The sequence below is a fragment of the Diplotaxodon limnothrissa genome, linkage group LG19 (assembly GCF_057381915.1).
Source record: "Diplotaxodon limnothrissa isolate DT_005_m linkage group LG19, D_limnothrissa_male_GT1.1, whole genome shotgun sequence".
In the NCBI taxonomy this organism is placed as follows: Eukaryota; Metazoa; Chordata; class Actinopteri; order Cichliformes; family Cichlidae; genus Diplotaxodon; species Diplotaxodon limnothrissa.
Window position 1 is genome coordinate 8,493,290 of NC_140614.1, and position 19,099 is coordinate 8,512,388.

Sequence of the window (19,099 nt, forward strand, 5' to 3'; positions counted from 1 at the left end):
TCCCTGTAGCCCAAAGCTTTGCCCTTCATTCTTCATCGTCCAAAACCTTTTATTCCATATTGATCAGTCTTTCTTGTGAGATACAAGAAGTTATTCATCTTGTCCTTGATGCAGATTCTCCATCTCGGACACCAGCTCTGGTCGGCTCTGATGAATTCGACAAGTGTCTAAATAACGACAAGTTCTCCCACGACGAATACAGCAATGGAGCCTTGTCCATCCTCCAGTATCCATACGGTAAGAGTTTAATTGTGCAATGTTACTCCGTACGCACATTCTAGCTGTTAAAGTTGAAATGATTTGAAGTGGACTGAAGGATTTTTGCTTCTTCTTGCTCCAGACAATGGCTACTACTTCCCCTACAGCAAGCGTTACCGAGAGAAGCGTGACACCGCCATAAGTCTCATAAATGGAAACGGGGCAGGAGGTGAGAATCGAAGAAGAAAGGATCCCGTGCTGCTATTACCCTGGTGGAAGGAGATTCTGGGCACCATCATCTTTTGCATTGCCACCACCACTTACATTGTACGCAAGTTTTTCCACCCTCCTGCTCCTGTGGCCTACGTGAGGGTAAGAGCCAAGACACAGTCCGCAACATTAATGCCGCACCGACGGTGCCTACTGGTCATTATGTTTGCCGTGTAATGTTTGTAACATTTTAGATCTTTTGTCTCAATTTTTTTCACAATTACTGTTGCAATAATGAGCTGGTATGGATGACAAAATGATTTCTTCATCAGGAAACATCCATGTTCTTCCACTTATCTAGTTCAGGGTTCCCAGGGGCTGGAGGATGGATAGCTTGATTGCTTAAAAAGTTAGTTTCAAACAAAAACTGGATACTGTTAGTTTTACTGTGTGATCAGAAAGTGTTCAGACTTCCTTATGAAATCTAAAAAAGATTATCTTCCCTTTTAATTTCTCTGAATCACTGTATGTTTATTGAGGTAGACTTGTGGAAATTCATTTCGTTGGATGTCAGATACCTTGCTGTCTAATAGGCTCACAAATGCAAAAAGCCAGTCATTAGTTTGAAAGAAAAGCCTGCTGAGCTGATGGACAGCTTTGTGTCATCACACAGATCTGGGAAATGCTGCAATGCAGTTTCAGCTGGATTAAAGATCCCAAGAGGAATATTTAAAAGGATAAAAAAAATAAGCAGTGGGGGAGAAGAGCCTTGGTAAAAGAGTTCATGGAGAAATTGAAGGTCACTTTGTCTGAACTCCAGTGATCCTATGTGAAAATGTGAGAAAAATCAGAAGGACAATCATCACTGCAGCACTCCACCAATCAGGATTTTTTTAATGATTGTTGGAGTGCTGCAGTGAGTGGCAGGGATTTTGTCATGGTGGAAAGACACAAGATTGAAAATGTGACTGACCTCAATTCTGTCAATCTGAACCAGTTCATCAACAGTAGCACAGCAGGTAAACCCAGTGGTGGCAGCAATGTGCTTCACGGCTGTTTTTCTGCAGAAATGACAGGAAAACTAAAGCTAAACTGTGCAAAGGGCAGCGATACTTTCAAGAAAGAAAACTAGTTTTGCTTTAGTGGGGCCTCGTACCTGACTTGAAACTCGCCTTTAAACAGAACAGTGCTCCTAAACTTGCAGTCAACATCATTGATTACTCTATGAATGTTTCTCTGCCAGGCCTGATTTGATCCCAGTCGAACTTTTAACACCTGAACCCAGCTGTTCACTCACGATCCCCATCCATGCCATCCGAAAGCAAGAAACAGGGTCTAGTGTCTATGTGGGATACTTCTTTTTGTTTTCATGTTTATAGGGGTTAGCTGTATACATTTCCACCTTCTTTTTCTTGCGACTGTTAAATCTTTAAGTGTTTCTTGCCCAATACGCCACAAACAAGGTAAACTTGTTGTTTGTTTGTTGTTTGTCGTGTTTGTAACGTGTCGTTTTTGTCATCCTCCTGTCCCTAAAAGCAACGGAAAGAGTCGGAGACACAGTGCCAGACAGACAGCAAGTTTGACCTTGAAGTTGTGGAATCCAAAGAGCCGGTTGCCATGGAGACCCGTTCCAGCGAATATGTATCCAGGTAAGGCGCACCGTTAAACAAAACGTGTCCCGTGTCAAAAATATTTGCAATGATTCGGGAGAACTTCACTTAGCAATGTGCCGGGAGTGCTCTGTACAGTTCAGTCAGATGCCAGCATCACTTTTTCAAGGTGTAGCTACAGATTCGGCTCTGTTACCATGGTGACCAGTGGTCTTCCAACCTGCCTTGATAGGACAAGGCAGAGATGGGCGATATGAATCGTAGTAGTTCATGATTGGGTAACTCAGCTGTTTGGCATCAAATGAAAATGGCCTCGGTCCCCTCAGACCGCACCCTACAACAGCAGCATCTGCCTCAGGGTCAGAGTGTCGTTTTACATCACTGTCAGGACATTGTCAGAATTTCTAAATATGATCAGGAGCCGTAATTTATGGGCTGCCGCTGCCCTCCCGCAGTGTGATCGATGAGGGTTTTTGCGTGTTTACATCTGTGAGCCTCACCCTCCTGGAACAGAAGTGAAAACTGATTTTAATCTGCAAATTTCTGTCCTCTTGGTGTCACCACTTGCACATTCTCTTCTTTTTGATCCACCCGAAAATGACAAACACCCCACCCCACCCCCTCCCCTTCCTTCAAAGCTGCTGCTGCTTCTGCAGTCCATGCAAATCACTTTTGCCGAACAACTTTCCTTAAATAAAACCGGCGGCTGTTGCAGCAGCTGCGGCGGGCATGAGTCAGGATCATTAGGAGGCAGATTGGGATCAGGAACCTTGAATCGCATGCTGCCCACACACATCCTAATAAGAGCCTTTTAATCCCCCTGAGCAAACCGAGCAGGGATGTTTTGACAGGGTGGAGGGGATGGAGTCGGTGTGCGCCTGTGTCTTACGCAGCAGTAAACACAATGATTTTGCATAAAAAGAACTTTATAATGATCCTTGCTGGAACTGTTTGACGTGCCAAACCGTGAGATACATGTAATACGCAACACTGTGACAGCTGTTGCTTTAGTTTAAAGGCAAGCTATGCTTGCTTTTGAAAACTTCTGCAACTGCAAATAATGTCTTCTCTTTAAGAGATTAAGTGGGAAGTAAACCTGCCAGAAAGTCATAAAGTTTAAAGTTTCTCTTTGGTTTGTAGAAATGTATTTTTGCTGACCTTAAAGTGGAGTGTGGCCAAGGCAGTGAAAAAACAAAGCACTTATCTTACACACTGGTTGTAATTCCCTCTCTGATAATTGGGATTTATAATTTAAAAGGCCTCCTTCTTGGTCTTTTTTTAAATTATCACAGATCCAGATGATAATTTTAAAGCACTTGGAGGGCCGCGAGTCGTCTTTCCACACTGCTAACCAAAGTGTCTCTCCTCAGGTACCTGACAGACTTTGAGCCAGTGCAGTGCCTCGGCCGCGGGGGGTTTGGCGTCGTGTTTGAAGCCCGCAACAAAGTGGACGACTGCAACTACGCCATCAAAAGAATCCGCTTGCCCAATAGGTAGCGCATCTCTCGCTAGGCTGCGCCAGACTTCCTTAGCTGGAGGCTATTAGCTCTTCCTTTATCTCTGTTTTCTCTAAAGCTGTTAAACTGAGTTATGTAAGCAGCAGCCCACTGGTCTAAACACAGAAACCCATGCAGAGGAAGCTGACATTTCAGAACAAATATTATCTGTGCGCTATAATTTATGCTGACAAGCATGGGTAATAAATGTTTAGCTGCAGTAGCTCTGTGTGTTTTTCTTTTAGTCCTGTTGTTCACTGATGCAACAAAGCTCAGATGTTAGTCTCTCACACAGTCTGTTCCAGCCGGGACTGTTCCACCTGCATTGCCTGTTCACTTTAAAAAGAATGGGGAGCCATTGTTGTTGTACCTTTTTAGTCATCAGCAGAGGCACCGTGGTTGCCACAGTGTGTTACATGCCATGGCTCCTTCCCCCCCCCGCCCCGATTGCTGAAACACTATCTGAACATGCACACTGGGTTTGCTTTACACAATCTTTGCCTGGTTCTACATAAATAAGCAAAAGTGGCATTATAGTTTGATCCTCGTGTGAAAGGGGCTAATTATTTTCAGGCCTGCTGTGCTTATTCAACCTTTGGTGGAGACTTGTGGCTTATTACAACCTCAGTGGGGGTTTTTTTTTTTTTCATTTTTTCGTTTTTCTGTCGTTCAGGGAGCTGGCCCGGGAGAAGGTGATGCGAGAGGTGAAGGCTTTAGCAAAGCTGGAGCACCCGGGGATCATTCGCTACTTCAACGCCTGGCAAGAGAGCCCTCCTGAGGGCTGGCAGGAGGAAATGGACCAGAGGTGGCTGAAAGATGCAAGGTGAGCCAGATGTTTTTAAACCTTTTGTAGCTCAGCTGGCCGAACCAGCGTGCGGACATCCAATGAAAATCTAGCTGTCCCCTCTGGAATCATTAATTAGTGACATTTGTGACAAATGGTGCACCACACATCTTTATCCCACTTGGCTAATTTGATTCACAGATGTTAAAATGCCACGGGATAAAAAAAATCTTGTGCGCATTAAAATTGAGTATTTAAAATTTAATTTGATGTCTGCTGTGTGCTGCTTTTAATTGCTTTGGTGGATATGTATTGATTAGAACCATGTCCCCGTGCACTACACATGTAATATTACTACTGTGCTGTTTTTACAGCTCACATGACAAAAATCTGAAAGAACTACATTGAAAGCACCTTCTGCCTGTTGTTCATGAGTCCTTATTTAACTGCTGAAATGATTGGCACACATCTTCTGTTTGTCTTGCATCAATATTGGGAGAAACAACAATCCTTTTTCTCTTTCAGTACCACTGACTGGCCAATGAGCTTCCTCGATCACATGGAGGCTCTGTCAGTCAAAGTACCCGTGTCCAGCTCAGTGTCCCCTGTCCTCAACCCTCAAGGAGATGCTCATGAAGCATCAGCCAAAGATCATGTGCTGTTTTCCAGCAGCACAGGCAGCATTGTGGGCTTTGGCACCAACCTGTCCTTCCCCCCGCTGCTGGGCCACGACAGCCTAATGTCTGAGAGGGACAGCCAGGCCGACCCTGACGCGTCAGACACCCCCCACTCGTTCGAGCTCTGCCCTCCCCGCGGTCCCAGTGACTGCACTTCCTCTTCCTTTGATATTGTGTTCGAGGATTCGGGCTGCGATCGAGATGCCGACGCAGACACGGACTCTGCCTCTGGCCCAGCCAGTCCTGGCACGGTGACGGAGAAGAACAGTTCGTCCTCGTCACACACCAGACGACAGGAATCTGTCCCCCCCGTCTCTTCCTCTCCTCCTCGGCCAACCTCGCTCGCCCTGGCTCTCCCCACAACACCTCCAAATCCGCGGGTTCAACCTTCACCTAAGGTTTGTGAATAGTTTTGGGTTCTTGTTTTGTTTTTGTTTTTTTTAACAATATATCCACTGTTTTTAAGAGTGCAGTGTGAAATTGTAATGTGGTGAATCCTCTCGCCCCGTCTCCAGGTCTACCTGTACATCCAGATGCAGCTCTGTCGGAAGGAGAACCTGAAGGACTGGATGGCTCAGCGCTGCCTGCTGGAGCAAAGGGAGCACAACCAGTGTCTGGACATCTTCTTGCAGATTGCAGAAGCTGTCGACTTCCTGCACAGCAAGGGGCTTATGCACAGGGACCTCAAGGTGAACATGTACACATTGTCTGTGCGTGTGTGACCATCTAAATTCTGCAGCTTCAGTTAAGGAAGAAAAACTTTCCTTCAGACTTGACTGGATTAGAGTGTTGTGTGTTACTGTGTTTGTTTTATGGGCAGCATGTGAAGTAGAGCTTTGTAAACCACTCTGCTGTCGTCGTTCTTTGTGTGGTGCGCGTGATGTAACCTGTAACTGCTGATCCTGCAGCCCTCCAACATCTTCTTCACCATGGACGACGTAGTGAAAGTGGGAGACTTCGGCCTGGTGACGGCAATGGACCAGGAGGAAGATGAAGATGAACCGAGCGCTCTCACGCCTGCCCCACTCCTCACCCGCCACACGGGCCAGGTCGGCACCAAACTCTACATGAGCCCAGAGCAGGTGAGGAAGCGCCGTTCATTAAAGAAAAAAAACAACAACATTTAGTTCTTGGTTTCCTGCTTCTGCAGTCAAGACTAATTATGTGCTTTCCTTTTTGTCCTTGCAGCTCTCTGGAAACTCCTACTCTCATAAAGTGGATATATACTCTCTGGGTCTGATCCTGTTTGAGTTGCTGTATCCTTTCAGGACTCAGATGGAGAGAGTGAGGGTGAGTCAGAAAACACATATCCTTATAAACCTGGCTTATTATTACTTTATTTTAGGATCTGTAAAAGGGTTGTGAATTACATTGTAATTAGGTTTCCTTAACAACCAAGAGATTAATATTATTGTAGGATTAATTTGTATTTAACATGATCTAAAACTGGTTTGAGTTCCTTTGCAAATTGTGCATATTTGCTGTCTGGATCCTGTTAAACATCTCAACATCCAAAAACAATTTTGAGCTTAAAAAATAATGAAAAACATTTACTGTTCATCTTATTTACTTGTTCTTACTGAGCTGCAGCGCCTATGAAGGTTTGAATAAAATGTGTTGTGGAACTTTTGAAAAACGTAAGAAATGATTCAATGACCGGATGATTCGGATTGAAATGAAATGATCTCATTTTGGCTTCAGTAAGAAGCCCAGCTGGCCAATTGTGTGTAAGCTTGTGAGGCCGTTTATCTTCCTGCCTCTTACAATGTCATTATGTGTTGAGAAATCAAGAATTCACGATTGCTGATTATTGTTATTTCTCTCGTCGTTGCCGTTAGTTTATGTGTTGGCTTTACCCACGAGTGCTCACGTGAGGCATGCACAGGCAGTTTCTTAGTAGCCATGAAGTCTTTGTCTCAGCAACAAAGGACCTGGTAAGCCATTAGCACAGCTCGGCTCACAGGTGTTTACATCCTTTCTTCCAGACACTGACAGAAGTGAGAGTCCTGCGCTTCCCAGAGGTTTTCTCCAAAAACAATGTTCAGGAGGTGAGTTGTTATCTGCTGCCACCTAGTGGCTGTAAATATGCACTGCATCTGAGCCAGAAATGTAAGATATACAGGATTGGGAGGTTTCTTCTCATCAGTGGTGCCAGCAGGACTCCAATTCATAATTTGAGCTCTCTATAATAATATTAGGAGCCCTAACTCTAACTTTAGCAGTGCTTCATCTTCAAAAGCCTAAAAAAAGATTCTGTTGTCTGAGCTTATTTGCTTCCAAACACATAAAAGTTACTTTTGTCTAATTCCTTATTCACAAGGGGTCGCAACAGCGGGTCGCTCCCCATGTTTGATTTGGGAGATTTTCACGCTGGATGCCCTTTCCTGACGCAACCCCCAAAGGATGACATCAGCAAAATCCAACACAGCCAGAGTGTCTATTAAGTGCCAGAAATGTTGGCAAATTAATTCGAAACAATCCAGCTTGCAATACATTTGCATCATAACAGAGGAAGCTGTCAAAATTAATCAACGAAAGAATCCAAGGGAATGTTGTTACAAGTGTTTAAGTGAAAGTCTTCTGTATGCACAATCCATGCAGGATTATAGCTTCTGTTGCCGCTAGCGCTTATAATGAAGTCAGTCACAGATTTAAATAGACTATAAAATAAATGAAAATCCGTTTGCACACTGAAAAGTTAAAAGCAGCATGACTCATTTGCTGATTTATATTAATACTCGAATTACAATTAGAATGACTTATTTAATCAAATACACAGATGAGCATTTTTTTTAAATTACTGCTCTGTATTAAGCATGGGACTGACCACCGAACTACAAACTGAGGCTGTAATTTGTTGTTTGTGTGGTCCTATGATCTTGTTTACCTGTTTTCTTTGTAATTAGATTAACATAATCCCAGAGCATAAGCTGTGATTCTCTGACACTGGAAATTACTTCTTACCTGAGTATCTCACTGTGCTAGTAGTAGTTCTGAGCCGTAGTATTTAAGTTGTTGTTGTTGTTGTTTTTTAATTATTTAATTTAGTATTGTATTATTCTAATGTTTTTATAAGCAAAGCAGTTGAAGAAATGGATGATAATGTTATCTGACAGATTTTTACTGTCTGTTTTCTCCCTGTTTAGCTGGCCATGGTCCACAGCATGCTGTCACCGAACCCCAACAAGCGTCCCGAGGCGGCTGATATCACAGGGATGCCCCTCTTCCAGGAGCTCGAGCTGCCTTGCCGATTGGCCGTGAGGCAGCGCTCCCGCACTTACAGCGCCTCTTCGATGGGCCGCCCCTCACGCCAGACATCAACTAACTGAAAACCTTACAACATGTGACCCCCACCCCCACCTTGTGGTCTGCCACCCTACTGAAACCCCTCGGTGCCCTGCCATCCCATTGCGCTTCGGACACAATCACATTGAACACTAAGAACAGCAGATGTGCTGGATGGCGTCGCGCTCTCTTTACGGTAGTGAGGCACACATCCTGCACAGCTACGTTTCTTAGTAAATACACATGCCGTTACATTTTGTTGCCTAGGCTTCCAATTTTAATCTTGCTTACAAATGAAGGGATATTTTAAAAGCGACAGCCATTCCGTAACGTTCACTGCCAGGCTTGGCTCGAGTGGTACTTAGTACTTGCGAATAATTATCAGTGGCTATTTTAAAACAGCCCTGATTACCTGACGGGCAGCGTTTACTGTATCCAGACAGCTCGGAGTAGACTCGGCTTGTGATTTATTTCGCAGTGTTTACCTGTGATTATCCTAAAGCGTTGCCGTTCTCCTGACTCTGACATGGCACACGTGCTAAGAACATGCTGCTTCCTCCCAACGTTCAGCCAGTGTTCACTCACTCACACTACACCTCAGGTATCAAAACCAAGAGGACACTCCAAAGGGGCCTTTGATGCTTGATCATCCTATCTACTAGTGATTTGTACTGGTCACTAGTACGAGCACTAATTGGTGTTCTGACACCCAACATGCCTGATACGGGAGACCAAAAAAAGAGACCACTTTTTTTTTCCCTGTTTTTGTTTTGTTTTTTTAATGCGAGAAGGTGATGTGTTGCATAGAAAGAGTTTATGAGTCCTTTCCATCAGATATGACTTGCCTTTAGAAAGGGCCTTTGGCCCCTTCTGAATGAATGCTGAGCCTGTGGCTCTTGTCCTTTTGTATGTACCTGTTAGGAAAATGAAGGGGTGAATGTGAGTTTATCTTAAAGCCAGTAATTGGACAAAGTTTTTTTTTGTGTGTAAATTCTACACAATGACTCTGAGGTGCTCAATCATTTTCTAACACCTCCTCTTTGCTCTCTGTACAGAACTGAAGAGAAAACCCTGTTTATATGCTTTTCTTTGTAATTCCTAAGACCAATCTTGTACATATTGTTGCTTGTAAATGGCTTTTTCATTAAGCTACTGTAAGATAGTGTGATATACTGTGAGAGAGGAAACAAAGAGGAGACGATCTCTGATAGCTGAATGTTACTGCGTGACCTCCAGAGACGAGATGATGGTGGTTGCCTCTTTGAAATTATTCTCAGTGTTTGTTTTCACACGTTAGGGGACCCAAGTGGAAGGGGTTTGCCGGAGGAGAATCTGCATGAACCAGAGTGCCATTTGAAAGTCAGTTAAGTGTACTTTTCTTCGACGGATAACTCGCCTCACGTTTTTGGAATTGTGCTACTGTGCTCCGACCCCATCCAGCTGGTGTTCCCAGTGAAGCACAAAAACACAAATACTGAGGTCTGCAGCCCTCCTGTGATGCAGAAAAATAGCATTTAGCTAATAAGTCGATACTGTCGATACCCCTCTACACTGTGTACTGGGGGACCTGGACCTGATGTTGGTTATGTGATCCACATTTTTTTTTATGTGCATTAGAAGTGCTGAATCACATGACCCATTTGTAACTACACACACTCACTAATTGTAACATGCTTTCAATGATTGTACTTTTTTAAGGCTCTTGTCTTTTTCTTTTTAAAGCACAGTTTTTTGATTATCTTCAGGGTTTTTGATTACTGTAAAATCCTGACTGTTACAGGAAGTCATAGTGATGTTTGCTCATCCATCCACTCGGCTCACTGAAGACAAGCCATTCATGTCCAAATCCAATTCTCTCGACGATGATTAAAACGAACTGTAAACCTACCACGACAGAGGTGGAAATTGCTTTAAGGACTGTATAAAGAAGGTGTTCTTTCGTCACACCTTTTGTAGACTAAATGTTTCATATCTGATTCAGACATTTGATTCAGGGCAAATTCTTCTAGCGGAGAAAACGTTTCCTCCCCTGTTTTAATTCCAGAGTGAACTGTGATTATTCATGGACAAGGATGGGGACTGTAATCACCTACAGCAGGAGATGGCTTGTCATCTTTATACCATTAATACTGAAAACAGCATTATAGAGTATTGTCAGAGGTTCTGCGCTTTTCCCTCTTTTCTGTCAATCCAAGAAAATGTGATTACAGTGTAGGTCTTCTCTCGCGCTTTGTTAAATCGTGTTTCTCCTCCTTCCACTCCAGGCGTCCGGATGGTTTCGTTGAAAAGTCAGACCCTTCTCCTCAGCGTCTGATCTCTCCTCCTAGACATGTAGTTGCGTGTTCTTGTGCACAACTCCCATGTTAAATTGTAAATATGTTCATTTGCTTTATTTATGTTTTTGATGCCGTGATCAATCCTTTTGGGGTTGGTGTTATTACGAATGCGCTTCATTCGATGGAGTGCATTGGAATATGATGACTTCTTAAAAGTCTAAATTTAATAAACTGTTCTATACCGTTTGTAAAGTTTTGTGTCCTTCGTCTGGAGTCTCTGGGTCAGTGTGTTGGGGGGTTGTTGTTTTTTTTTGTTTTTTTTAAATAACAATCACCTGTTCATCAGTCGGGATGACTGCTAAGAAATTCAGACACAAACATGAATATTTCTTGAAGCAGCAGGCCTATAAATCATTTTGCTGTCTCTTACTTGACATATTTTCTCACATGTATATGATGCACTGAAATAGAAGATTACAACGTGACAGAGCTCATCTAATAATGTGCTTTCATACATTTTACAAAGTGAGAGTGAGTAAGAGTGATGAGAGTATTATATCAAAGTAAGCGCCAGCAATAAAGATGAATTCAGTATAGCCTTAAAAGCTGAGACAGACAAAACTGTATGACATCTGAAATATTTCATGATGCTCCTTCACACTTTATTTGTTTTTTATAAAGTGCTTTACAAACCTGAACATTACAGTGAACAGCTGGAATTTCCCGTTTCAGTGCAGCTGACCAAAGAGACAATTACAGCTAAAGAGACGGTGAAAGTGGACAGTATATCCTCTGTTTCTTAGTGTAAAACTCATTGTTACAGACGGGCAGCACAAGAGTGATCCCCTCAGTTAATGATTCTCTCACTAGTTAGCTAAAATAAACAAATGTAAGTCTATGAGCCACAACCAACCAACCATCCCAGTGACGTAACGTTCTGTATGGCATAAGGTGACGCTACACATGTTCTCAAAATTTAAACATCACCAAGATGTGTGGTATCCGCTCTTCAGTAAACTTGGGGGCTGCGGATGGCCTCCTGGATCCAGTTCAGTCTGCCTCTGACCCCTGGAGGGCGTTATTGTGGTTTCCCAACCTCATTATCGAGTACATTTGTGACACACACACACACCACACGGAGATTGTCAAAGTCAAAATAAACTTTCTTGTCATCTCTGCTATATACAGTACAGTATATAGAGAGGCTCCAGTTACAGCAGTGCAAAAGAACAACAATAAATATAGGAAGAGTAAGAATAAATATACACTTTGAGACTGAGGTAAGGGGAGTAAATATACCTTGACCTTGAGTGGCTTTAAATATATGTGGATATATGTATCTGTGCGTTTTCATATTTTTGTGTTCCAGGTTATTCATCTTTGTTTTTTCTTAGAGGTCCAGCAGTTGGGGAAACATTGTGCATTTCGATTTGTACTCTATCCTTTTGTTATATTTTCCCCTATTTTCTCCTCCCATCTTTTCTCTCTCTCTCCTGCCTGCCCTTCTTTAGACATAGTATACCACATAATGTAATAACTGAAATAACACAAATAGAAATGAATAAATAAAGAGATAAAAGAAATACATGAAAAAGAGGAGCATATAGAGATTTATACAGCTGATCTTGGAAAAACACAATGTGTTTGGCACAACAGTGCATTCATCATAAATCTTAATTGCAAAAGCTGCCAGACAAGACAGGATTTAAAAAAACAAACAAAATTTACCAGGTCATTCCATATAATACAGTGTTGATACAGGACGAACACCTTGAAGATAACCCTTATATCAAATTGTGTATAAAGGGAAGGCCTCTTTTTGGCGTAACTTGATGTATTCAGCCACTTACAGATAGGGATAACTATGCGCTTTAGCTTTGTAATCCTCAACGCTTGTAAAATCAAGTTAAAACTGGAGGTTATCTTCCAATAAAAACTTCAGCAAGGCTTTTTAGCTGTCACTGAGGAAGTACCGTGCCAAAAACAAATCAGGTTAGTCTCAGAAAGAGAATTGTTGATGATCAGAAAGCAGGGGATGGACATACAAAGTTATCACAAGGTTTCCAAGTGTCAAGAACTGGAGAGAGAAGTATCACCAAGAAACTCAAAGAGAGCCACACTGTACAGAATGAGCATGGCAGAGGTAGGGAGAAGAACATTTCAAAGACTCTGGAAAGAATACTAGCCAGAGAAAAATGGCAAATAACCCCAGAACATCTGCCACGACATGAGTGAATGATGGGAATTGTAGTCTCAAAGAACACAATCGCTAGAACTCTGCACAGTAATTGACTATGAGGTTATAGACAGAAGAACATGAAGGACAGCCGAGAGAAAGATTATGAGAGATGAAAAGTACAGCTGTTTGGACACAGAGAAAGAATGGAGAAGCTTAAGTGGAAGTATTATGGTGTGTCTACATCATAAAGCAGAGCTTGCAGGAGGCATTCTGCCCATCTGGTCTTTACATTTCTTTTGGACTTCTTTTTCTTTGGATTATAAATCCAAGTGAAACTTTTGCATTTTGTTTGGGACCATTTATCAGATATACAAAGGCTCACTTATGGTTTAGGATTCTGCCTTCAGTGTCTTGTCTCTCTACCACAACATGTAAGATGATTTGTGAGATTCTGCATCTCGGATTAGAATTCAAGGTTAATAGTCTTAGTTTCACAAGCTATAACTAAAAACGGTGTCCTGTTGTGTGCGCAAAGCATCATGGAAAGTCTAGTTATAGTACTATAACAATCATAGTGGTATACACTTTTCCTCATATTCAGTGACGCATGATTATAAAGTTTAAGCTAAATAGCCAAATAGGTTAACTTAACTTAAGCTTAGAATATGGCTATAAAATCATAACATTTAAGAGGCAATATTGTATAGGCTTATCAATTATCTGATTTAACCCTCTCAAGGCAGGCTTTGCCTATTTGCAACAGTTAAAAACTAACAACCTGATTACCCCACATACATATTTTATGAGGTTTTTTTTTTTTAACTCAGAAGTACCACTGCAGGACTTAGTTGTGCATTAGCAACACAAAGTTTAATTTGAGCCTGAGAGGGTTAAAATGAAATGAATAAATAAACCCACGATATGAATTTAATATCAACAGCTGCTGTTCTCAAGAGCATAAACATTTAAATCGTAAATAGTCTGATTTTATGTGAACTATGTCCTGTAGTGGGAGCGGAGGAAGGAGGTCATATTTCTTATATATCATTATTTTGTATTAAAAATATTAAAATAAACATCGAACTACGCTTAGAACACGAGCAGCAAACGGACGACGGTGATTATTTTAGAGAAAAAAATAATAAGAGAAAGCTGCTAAGGAGCTGTCTGAGAAAACGAAAGGACTTTTCCTGTCTTCCAACATAAACGTTTAAAGCCCTGCGCGCTCTGCCTCCTTCCGTTGCGCATTTCCGTTGTCGTGACGTCACTTCTGGATGTAAATATGCGGCTTGGTGCGGCGCTGGGAAACACAACCACTGGAAAGATGTAAACCAACTAACCGGCAGAAACCAGGTTCAGCGAAGACACTAAACCTTCCCTCCAGGGAAACCGTACCTCTGGTCCAATAAACGGAACTACATCAACAGGTAGCTCGTCGGCTCGCTACCTCCGAAGTCAGCGGAGCGCCTGCCTCTAGCAGCCATCTTTTGTGAGAGAATGTACGGGGCGACGCGGCGGGCCTGCTCGGGCTCTGGTCGGGACCGGAGCTCGCTGATGCTGACCACCGCGCTCCTTCTCTCGGTTATCGGGCTGCTGTCCGGCTTGCCTGGCTTCACCGAGGCCAAGGAGTGCGATAAGCCGTGTATGAACGGCCAGTGTAACACCGCCACTGGCGAATGTGTATGTTTCCCCGGCTGGGTTGGGGACCAATGCCAGCACTGCGGAGGGCGATTCAGGTAATGTAAAACACACTGGCAGATTATAGCCTACTGTTAGCAGTGACATAAGCTGAATGTGGAGTCTACGTCTGCCTTGTTTTGCGCCAAATGTTTGCTAATTCAGACCTGACAGTCCTTGTCTGGAGATGGCGAGCAGCCCACACTCGAGGCGTTCAAGTACCGGTCTGCTACTACCTCTGCCCCAGCTACAAGCGAAGCGGTTCCCCCCCAAAGGCCACAGTCCTCCTTGTTTAAATGCAGCATGTGTTTGCTGAATGATTCAAGTGTGTGGGTTGGACGGCTATGCCTGTGTGAATGTGGTATTTAACATTTGACCAACATTGAGCTTCAGAGCTTTTTAATCCGAATTAGTGTCACATCTTGCCACTCATTCACGCAGATCATCAGCCTGTTTTCGTACACACCGTTTCTTGACTAAGATCACCTATCAGAAAGGACGGAACCATGAGGAGTAGCCGGGCTGCATGTTTCCTCTGTAGTCTGACATTATTCTTTAGAAAATCTGACAGCACAGACAGACAGACTGCCCCTCAAAACCATTTTGACTTGTAGCACTCTCTGCTAGCCTCTGTTTTTTTTTTTCAATCTAACCAAGTAATTTATCTCTGACTAAACCAGACTGCTGTTCTGTTGGTAGTGTCCCACTTTTTCAGGCCAGTAGGTGAGACGCTTTGCATTCTTCAGCTTCACGGGACTCTTTGAAAAGCTGCCTGCATGATGTTTGGCCCACTGAAACGTTCAGATAACTGATATTGTGTGCTGATGCCAGGACAGCAGCAGCTCAGGGTCAAAGTATGGGATGGGATGGGGGGCACTGAAGCACTTTGTGCTTTTATAGCTGAGCTGCCCAGGTTAGTGAGAGGTGGGAGGAAGGTACCACTTGACAAACCCATTATTGCATCATCTCTCAATCGCCCCCCACACCCCCCTCGTATCTGCCCACATCCGTGTTGGCTTTCTTTAACTCTGATTTAAACCATGAGTGCCACTAGTTTGTGTGCGAGTGTGTGAATGCCAAAGCTGCACCTTTTCGAAAGTTGTAAACTGGCAATTATTACCGCTGTGCCCGTCCTCTGTTCCCATTTTACTGTCACTTTGCATTACTGGAGTTTGTCCTCTGATCTGGAAATTATCCCGCAGTACTTGATGACAGTTTCACTCGGAATCAGTCACGACTATATTATTGATCACTTTCCATAGCATCGCGCCCTTCTGCTCATCCTTCAACTATGACATTTAGCAAGCACCGAATTAGAAAAACATCTTGTTCCCCAAATCATTTTTTTTCCTTGACAGAGCTCAAATGTGACCTCTTGAAGTAATTTTACACTTCTGCTTTCTTTCTTTTCGCTGTTAAGCAAGGTGATCTTGTTCTGATGAGCTAGCGTGTCTGTGCAGCTAAGAACGTGTGAGTCGGGTCCACCCTGTAGGCAGCGGATTTTCGTCTCTTTTTTCGTAAAGGGAGTCCAGAGCATTTTATTTAATACTGTGTCATGCTCCCTCTGCTTGTGATCAGTCTTGCCAGGTCATAAAGCAGAGCCAGCGGGAGGCCTGCTGTGTTATGCGTGCTCACAAGTCGGTCATGATGAAGGGAAGGGAAGCTGGAACAATTTCCACATTAGTGCAGCCGATTGGTGAGCACATCTGAGCAGGTGAAATGAAGGCTGAATGGCTGCTGAGTGTCTAATGTTTCAGAACACTGGGCTTAAGTGGTCTCTGGGTGAAATGGCTCATCTTGGCTGTGAATAAAAACTGTGATTCTGTTGCACTCGAGTATCAGCCTCGACAGTCTATCAGTGTGGGAAATCATCGCTGACCACCAGCTGCGTTCAGGGTACCCGTCTCTAAGAACGCTGGGTTTGAATGGAGTTAAACTCTGTTTATTAATATTTATGATTTTTCTCTCATTAGTTAGTAATGTGTAATAGAGAAGAGGCTAAAGTCAATGGAATTTGCTTATTTTGTCCTAAACAGCTGACAAACCCAGTGGTTGGCTTTTATGTAGATCTTTATTTGTACGCCACGCTCTTTTATTGTAGGGTGGTGGTTGACTGGCATGCATTAAAAGTATAAGACATACTCTTTCAGTCGCCCTTGATCAAAATACCAAAGCTTTAGGTTCTTTTTCAGGACTGCTTTAATACAACCCAGGGGGTCAACTGCTAGGATGAACCTCCCTACGGGGCTCATTAAAGTTAATCCGTTTTTTCTAAGGCTGCTACGTTTGTCTTTTCCAGCTTCTTTTAAAAGCTTCATCCTGGCATCAGAAGAAAAACTCTGCTGATAAGTGGAAAAAAACGGAGATCTCTCTTTGTTTCACAGTGCTGCCAGACTGGTTGTGGTGCTGCTTGTCTGACTGTGAACTTCGCTAATAGCAGAACAGGCCACTCTCGTACAGTGTAATGTTCAGCTGTCAGCGCTCCTGTGTCAGTGGGTCCAGCATTAAAAGTGATACTGAAGCCACATCACCCTAGGCTAATCATCTTGAAGTGGAACGGTAAACGTACTGCTGCTGTGATTCCACATTTGCTTGGAATCGGCGCTGTGTTACTTTGTTAACACGGTCAAAGTGCTGATAGTTTTTCACGGAGAGCCTGTGGTCTGAGGCCGTGTTTAGCATACAGACAATGCTGCCATACAAGGCTCGGTGAATGCTGGTAAAAGCAGCTTTCTGTGACAGGGGTGTGCCAAAATGGAGTCCCTATTCTAGCTTTGAGGGCCAAAAATCAACATGAAGAAGGGGGTCGTTGTTGTTGTTCTTTTGATATACACTACTGTGCAAAAGCCTTGAAGCACCCCTCATTTCTTTTGTTTTAGAGTGGTCTTAACATTAGGTCTCCAGGCTTTCTGGGTTTTTCTTTGCACATCCTTTTCACTCATTTTCAGTCCAGTTCTTGTTCATGGAAATTTTCAGGGGATTTTTATTTTTGGAGCCACTTAATGCTGACTTATGAATCATCCAAGTATTAAAAAAACCACCCAAAACAAGGGACGCACTACTGTTGTCTGCACATGACAGAAAACTTGATTTGTATCTTTAGGCGCTTTGTTACTAGCAGCCTTCTGGGGAAAAAAATCCCAAAGATAACGGTTTGACTGAGACAGAATATTATTTTTGCACCAACAAAGTGATTCCTAAACAATAATTAGCTGCACGCTTAGCATATCTCTACAAGGTGTACTGTTTATTCTTAAGTATGTGGAGGAAGCTGGACTAGTGCAGGACAAAAGAAGGCCTAAAAATCTGTCTACGGCAAATAAACTGTAAGTAAGATGGGAGAAAAGACTGAGGTATGCATAATGACACAAGAACTGGACTTCCATCTGATCAAACACACATCCACACATGTGCAATAACACTAAGTGCAATACTCTTTTTCTGACAAAGTTGTATTTTTACTCAGTTGTATAAAGCATTTGTATTTTATTTTTATCCTATTGTATATTTTATTCTACTGTATATATTATTTTATTATTCTATTCTGTACAGTTATGTACACTATTTTATTCTTATTGTATTCTAATTTTTGCTATATAACATTTGCACTGTCCACTTCCTGCTGTGACAAAACAAATTTCCCACGTGTGGGACTAATAAAGCTTATCTTATCTTAAAAACAGTAACAACAGGTCTTGCAGAATAATTGATCGAAATTTGAAGTTTCAACATGTGTCGATTGTGTAGAGTTACAATAATGACTGTTTGCAGCCGTCTGTAAAACACACTGGATGCTCTGTCGTGGTTTGGGGCTGCATTACAGTCATTGGTGTTGAGGATCTTGTTGAACTTGATGGATCTAAGAGGGCAGATTCTGGTGATCCATGCCATACTATTGGGTAAGCATCCGATTGTCAATGGTTTATTTATGGATTGACCTCCCTAGAGCAAGGACCTGAACATTATTGTAGCAGTGTTCGGTCATCTTTACAGAGAACAGAACAAATGCAGCCAACATCCAAAGAAGAGCTTTGAATGTTCTTCGAGAAGCCTTGAAGGACTATTGAAGAACTTGAGACTACTCATTTCCCATTTTCCTACATATAGTTTAACTTAGTTTTCCATGGATATTTAATTCTGTTATTCCCCTGTTTTGGGTCAGGGAAACTTTAATATTAATCCTACTGCATCACCAGTTTATGTACATTTTGTTAACCTTTGGTCGTGTTGACTTCAAAGTTTCAGGCAGCCACCTTCTTCTTCGTTTTAAATTTCTATCTGAGTTTAGGGCTTTGTGATAGCCACTAACAAAGTACAGGTTCCTTATTTAATTCTTCATATTTGAAATTAAAACATTCAATTACAAATGCTTGCTGTCTTTAAAATCTATTGTTCAACGATTGTACTATACGCCCCTGGGTGTGCGAGGTCCACAGAGGATTAAAGCAAATGGATAATAAAAAAAAAAGTCTTTAGCTTGAGACTTTATCACAAACCTTTAACTTCTTATTTCTAATAATTTCTTCTCCGACAATTCACGTCTTACATGTGGACATCTGCTTACGTTCCACCTTTGGAATCAGGAGGGACCTGTCAGTTGGTAATAACTGTTAGTGAGTTAAATTTTCTTTAAAAGTCTTTGGAAAGGTTTTGTAACCCCCCCATAACTGTTGATGCTGACAAAACTAATGTTTAATAAAAGATAAG

The 19,099-nt window shown here is 42.5% G+C and overlaps 2 protein-coding genes across 5 annotated transcripts in view; both read left to right on the plus strand.

Moving 5' to 3' along the window:
- eif2ak3 (eukaryotic translation initiation factor 2-alpha kinase 3) overlaps positions 1-10,774 on the plus strand; it is a 33,098-nt gene extending 22,324 nt beyond the window's left edge. The window contains exons 8-18 of the mRNA XM_085342738.1: positions 115-237; positions 341-570; positions 1,945-2,057; positions 3,389-3,511; positions 4,188-4,337; positions 4,824-5,373; positions 5,491-5,664; positions 5,884-6,057; positions 6,164-6,265; positions 6,961-7,023; positions 8,122-10,774. Coding sequence (XP_085198864.1) covers positions 115-237; positions 341-570; positions 1,945-2,057; positions 3,389-3,511; positions 4,188-4,337; positions 4,824-5,373; positions 5,491-5,664; positions 5,884-6,057; positions 6,164-6,265; positions 6,961-7,023; positions 8,122-8,304 — 1,985 coding nt within the window. The 3' untranslated portion in view covers positions 8,305-10,774. The remainder of the gene's footprint in view (positions 1-114; positions 238-340; positions 571-1,944; positions 2,058-3,388; positions 3,512-4,187; positions 4,338-4,823; positions 5,374-5,490; positions 5,665-5,883; positions 6,058-6,163; positions 6,266-6,960; positions 7,024-8,121) is intronic.
- Positions 10,775-13,978: 3,204 nt separating this feature from the next.
- atrn (attractin) overlaps positions 13,979-19,099 on the plus strand; it is a 142,166-nt gene continuing 137,045 nt past the window's right edge. For all 4 annotated transcript variants that reach the window (XM_085342960.1, XM_085342959.1, XM_085342961.1 and 1 more), the window contains exon 1: positions 13,979-14,451. In XM_085342960.1, coding sequence (XP_085199086.1) covers positions 14,213-14,451 — 239 coding nt within the window. In that variant the 5' untranslated portion in view covers positions 13,979-14,212. The remainder of the gene's footprint in view (positions 14,452-19,099) is intronic.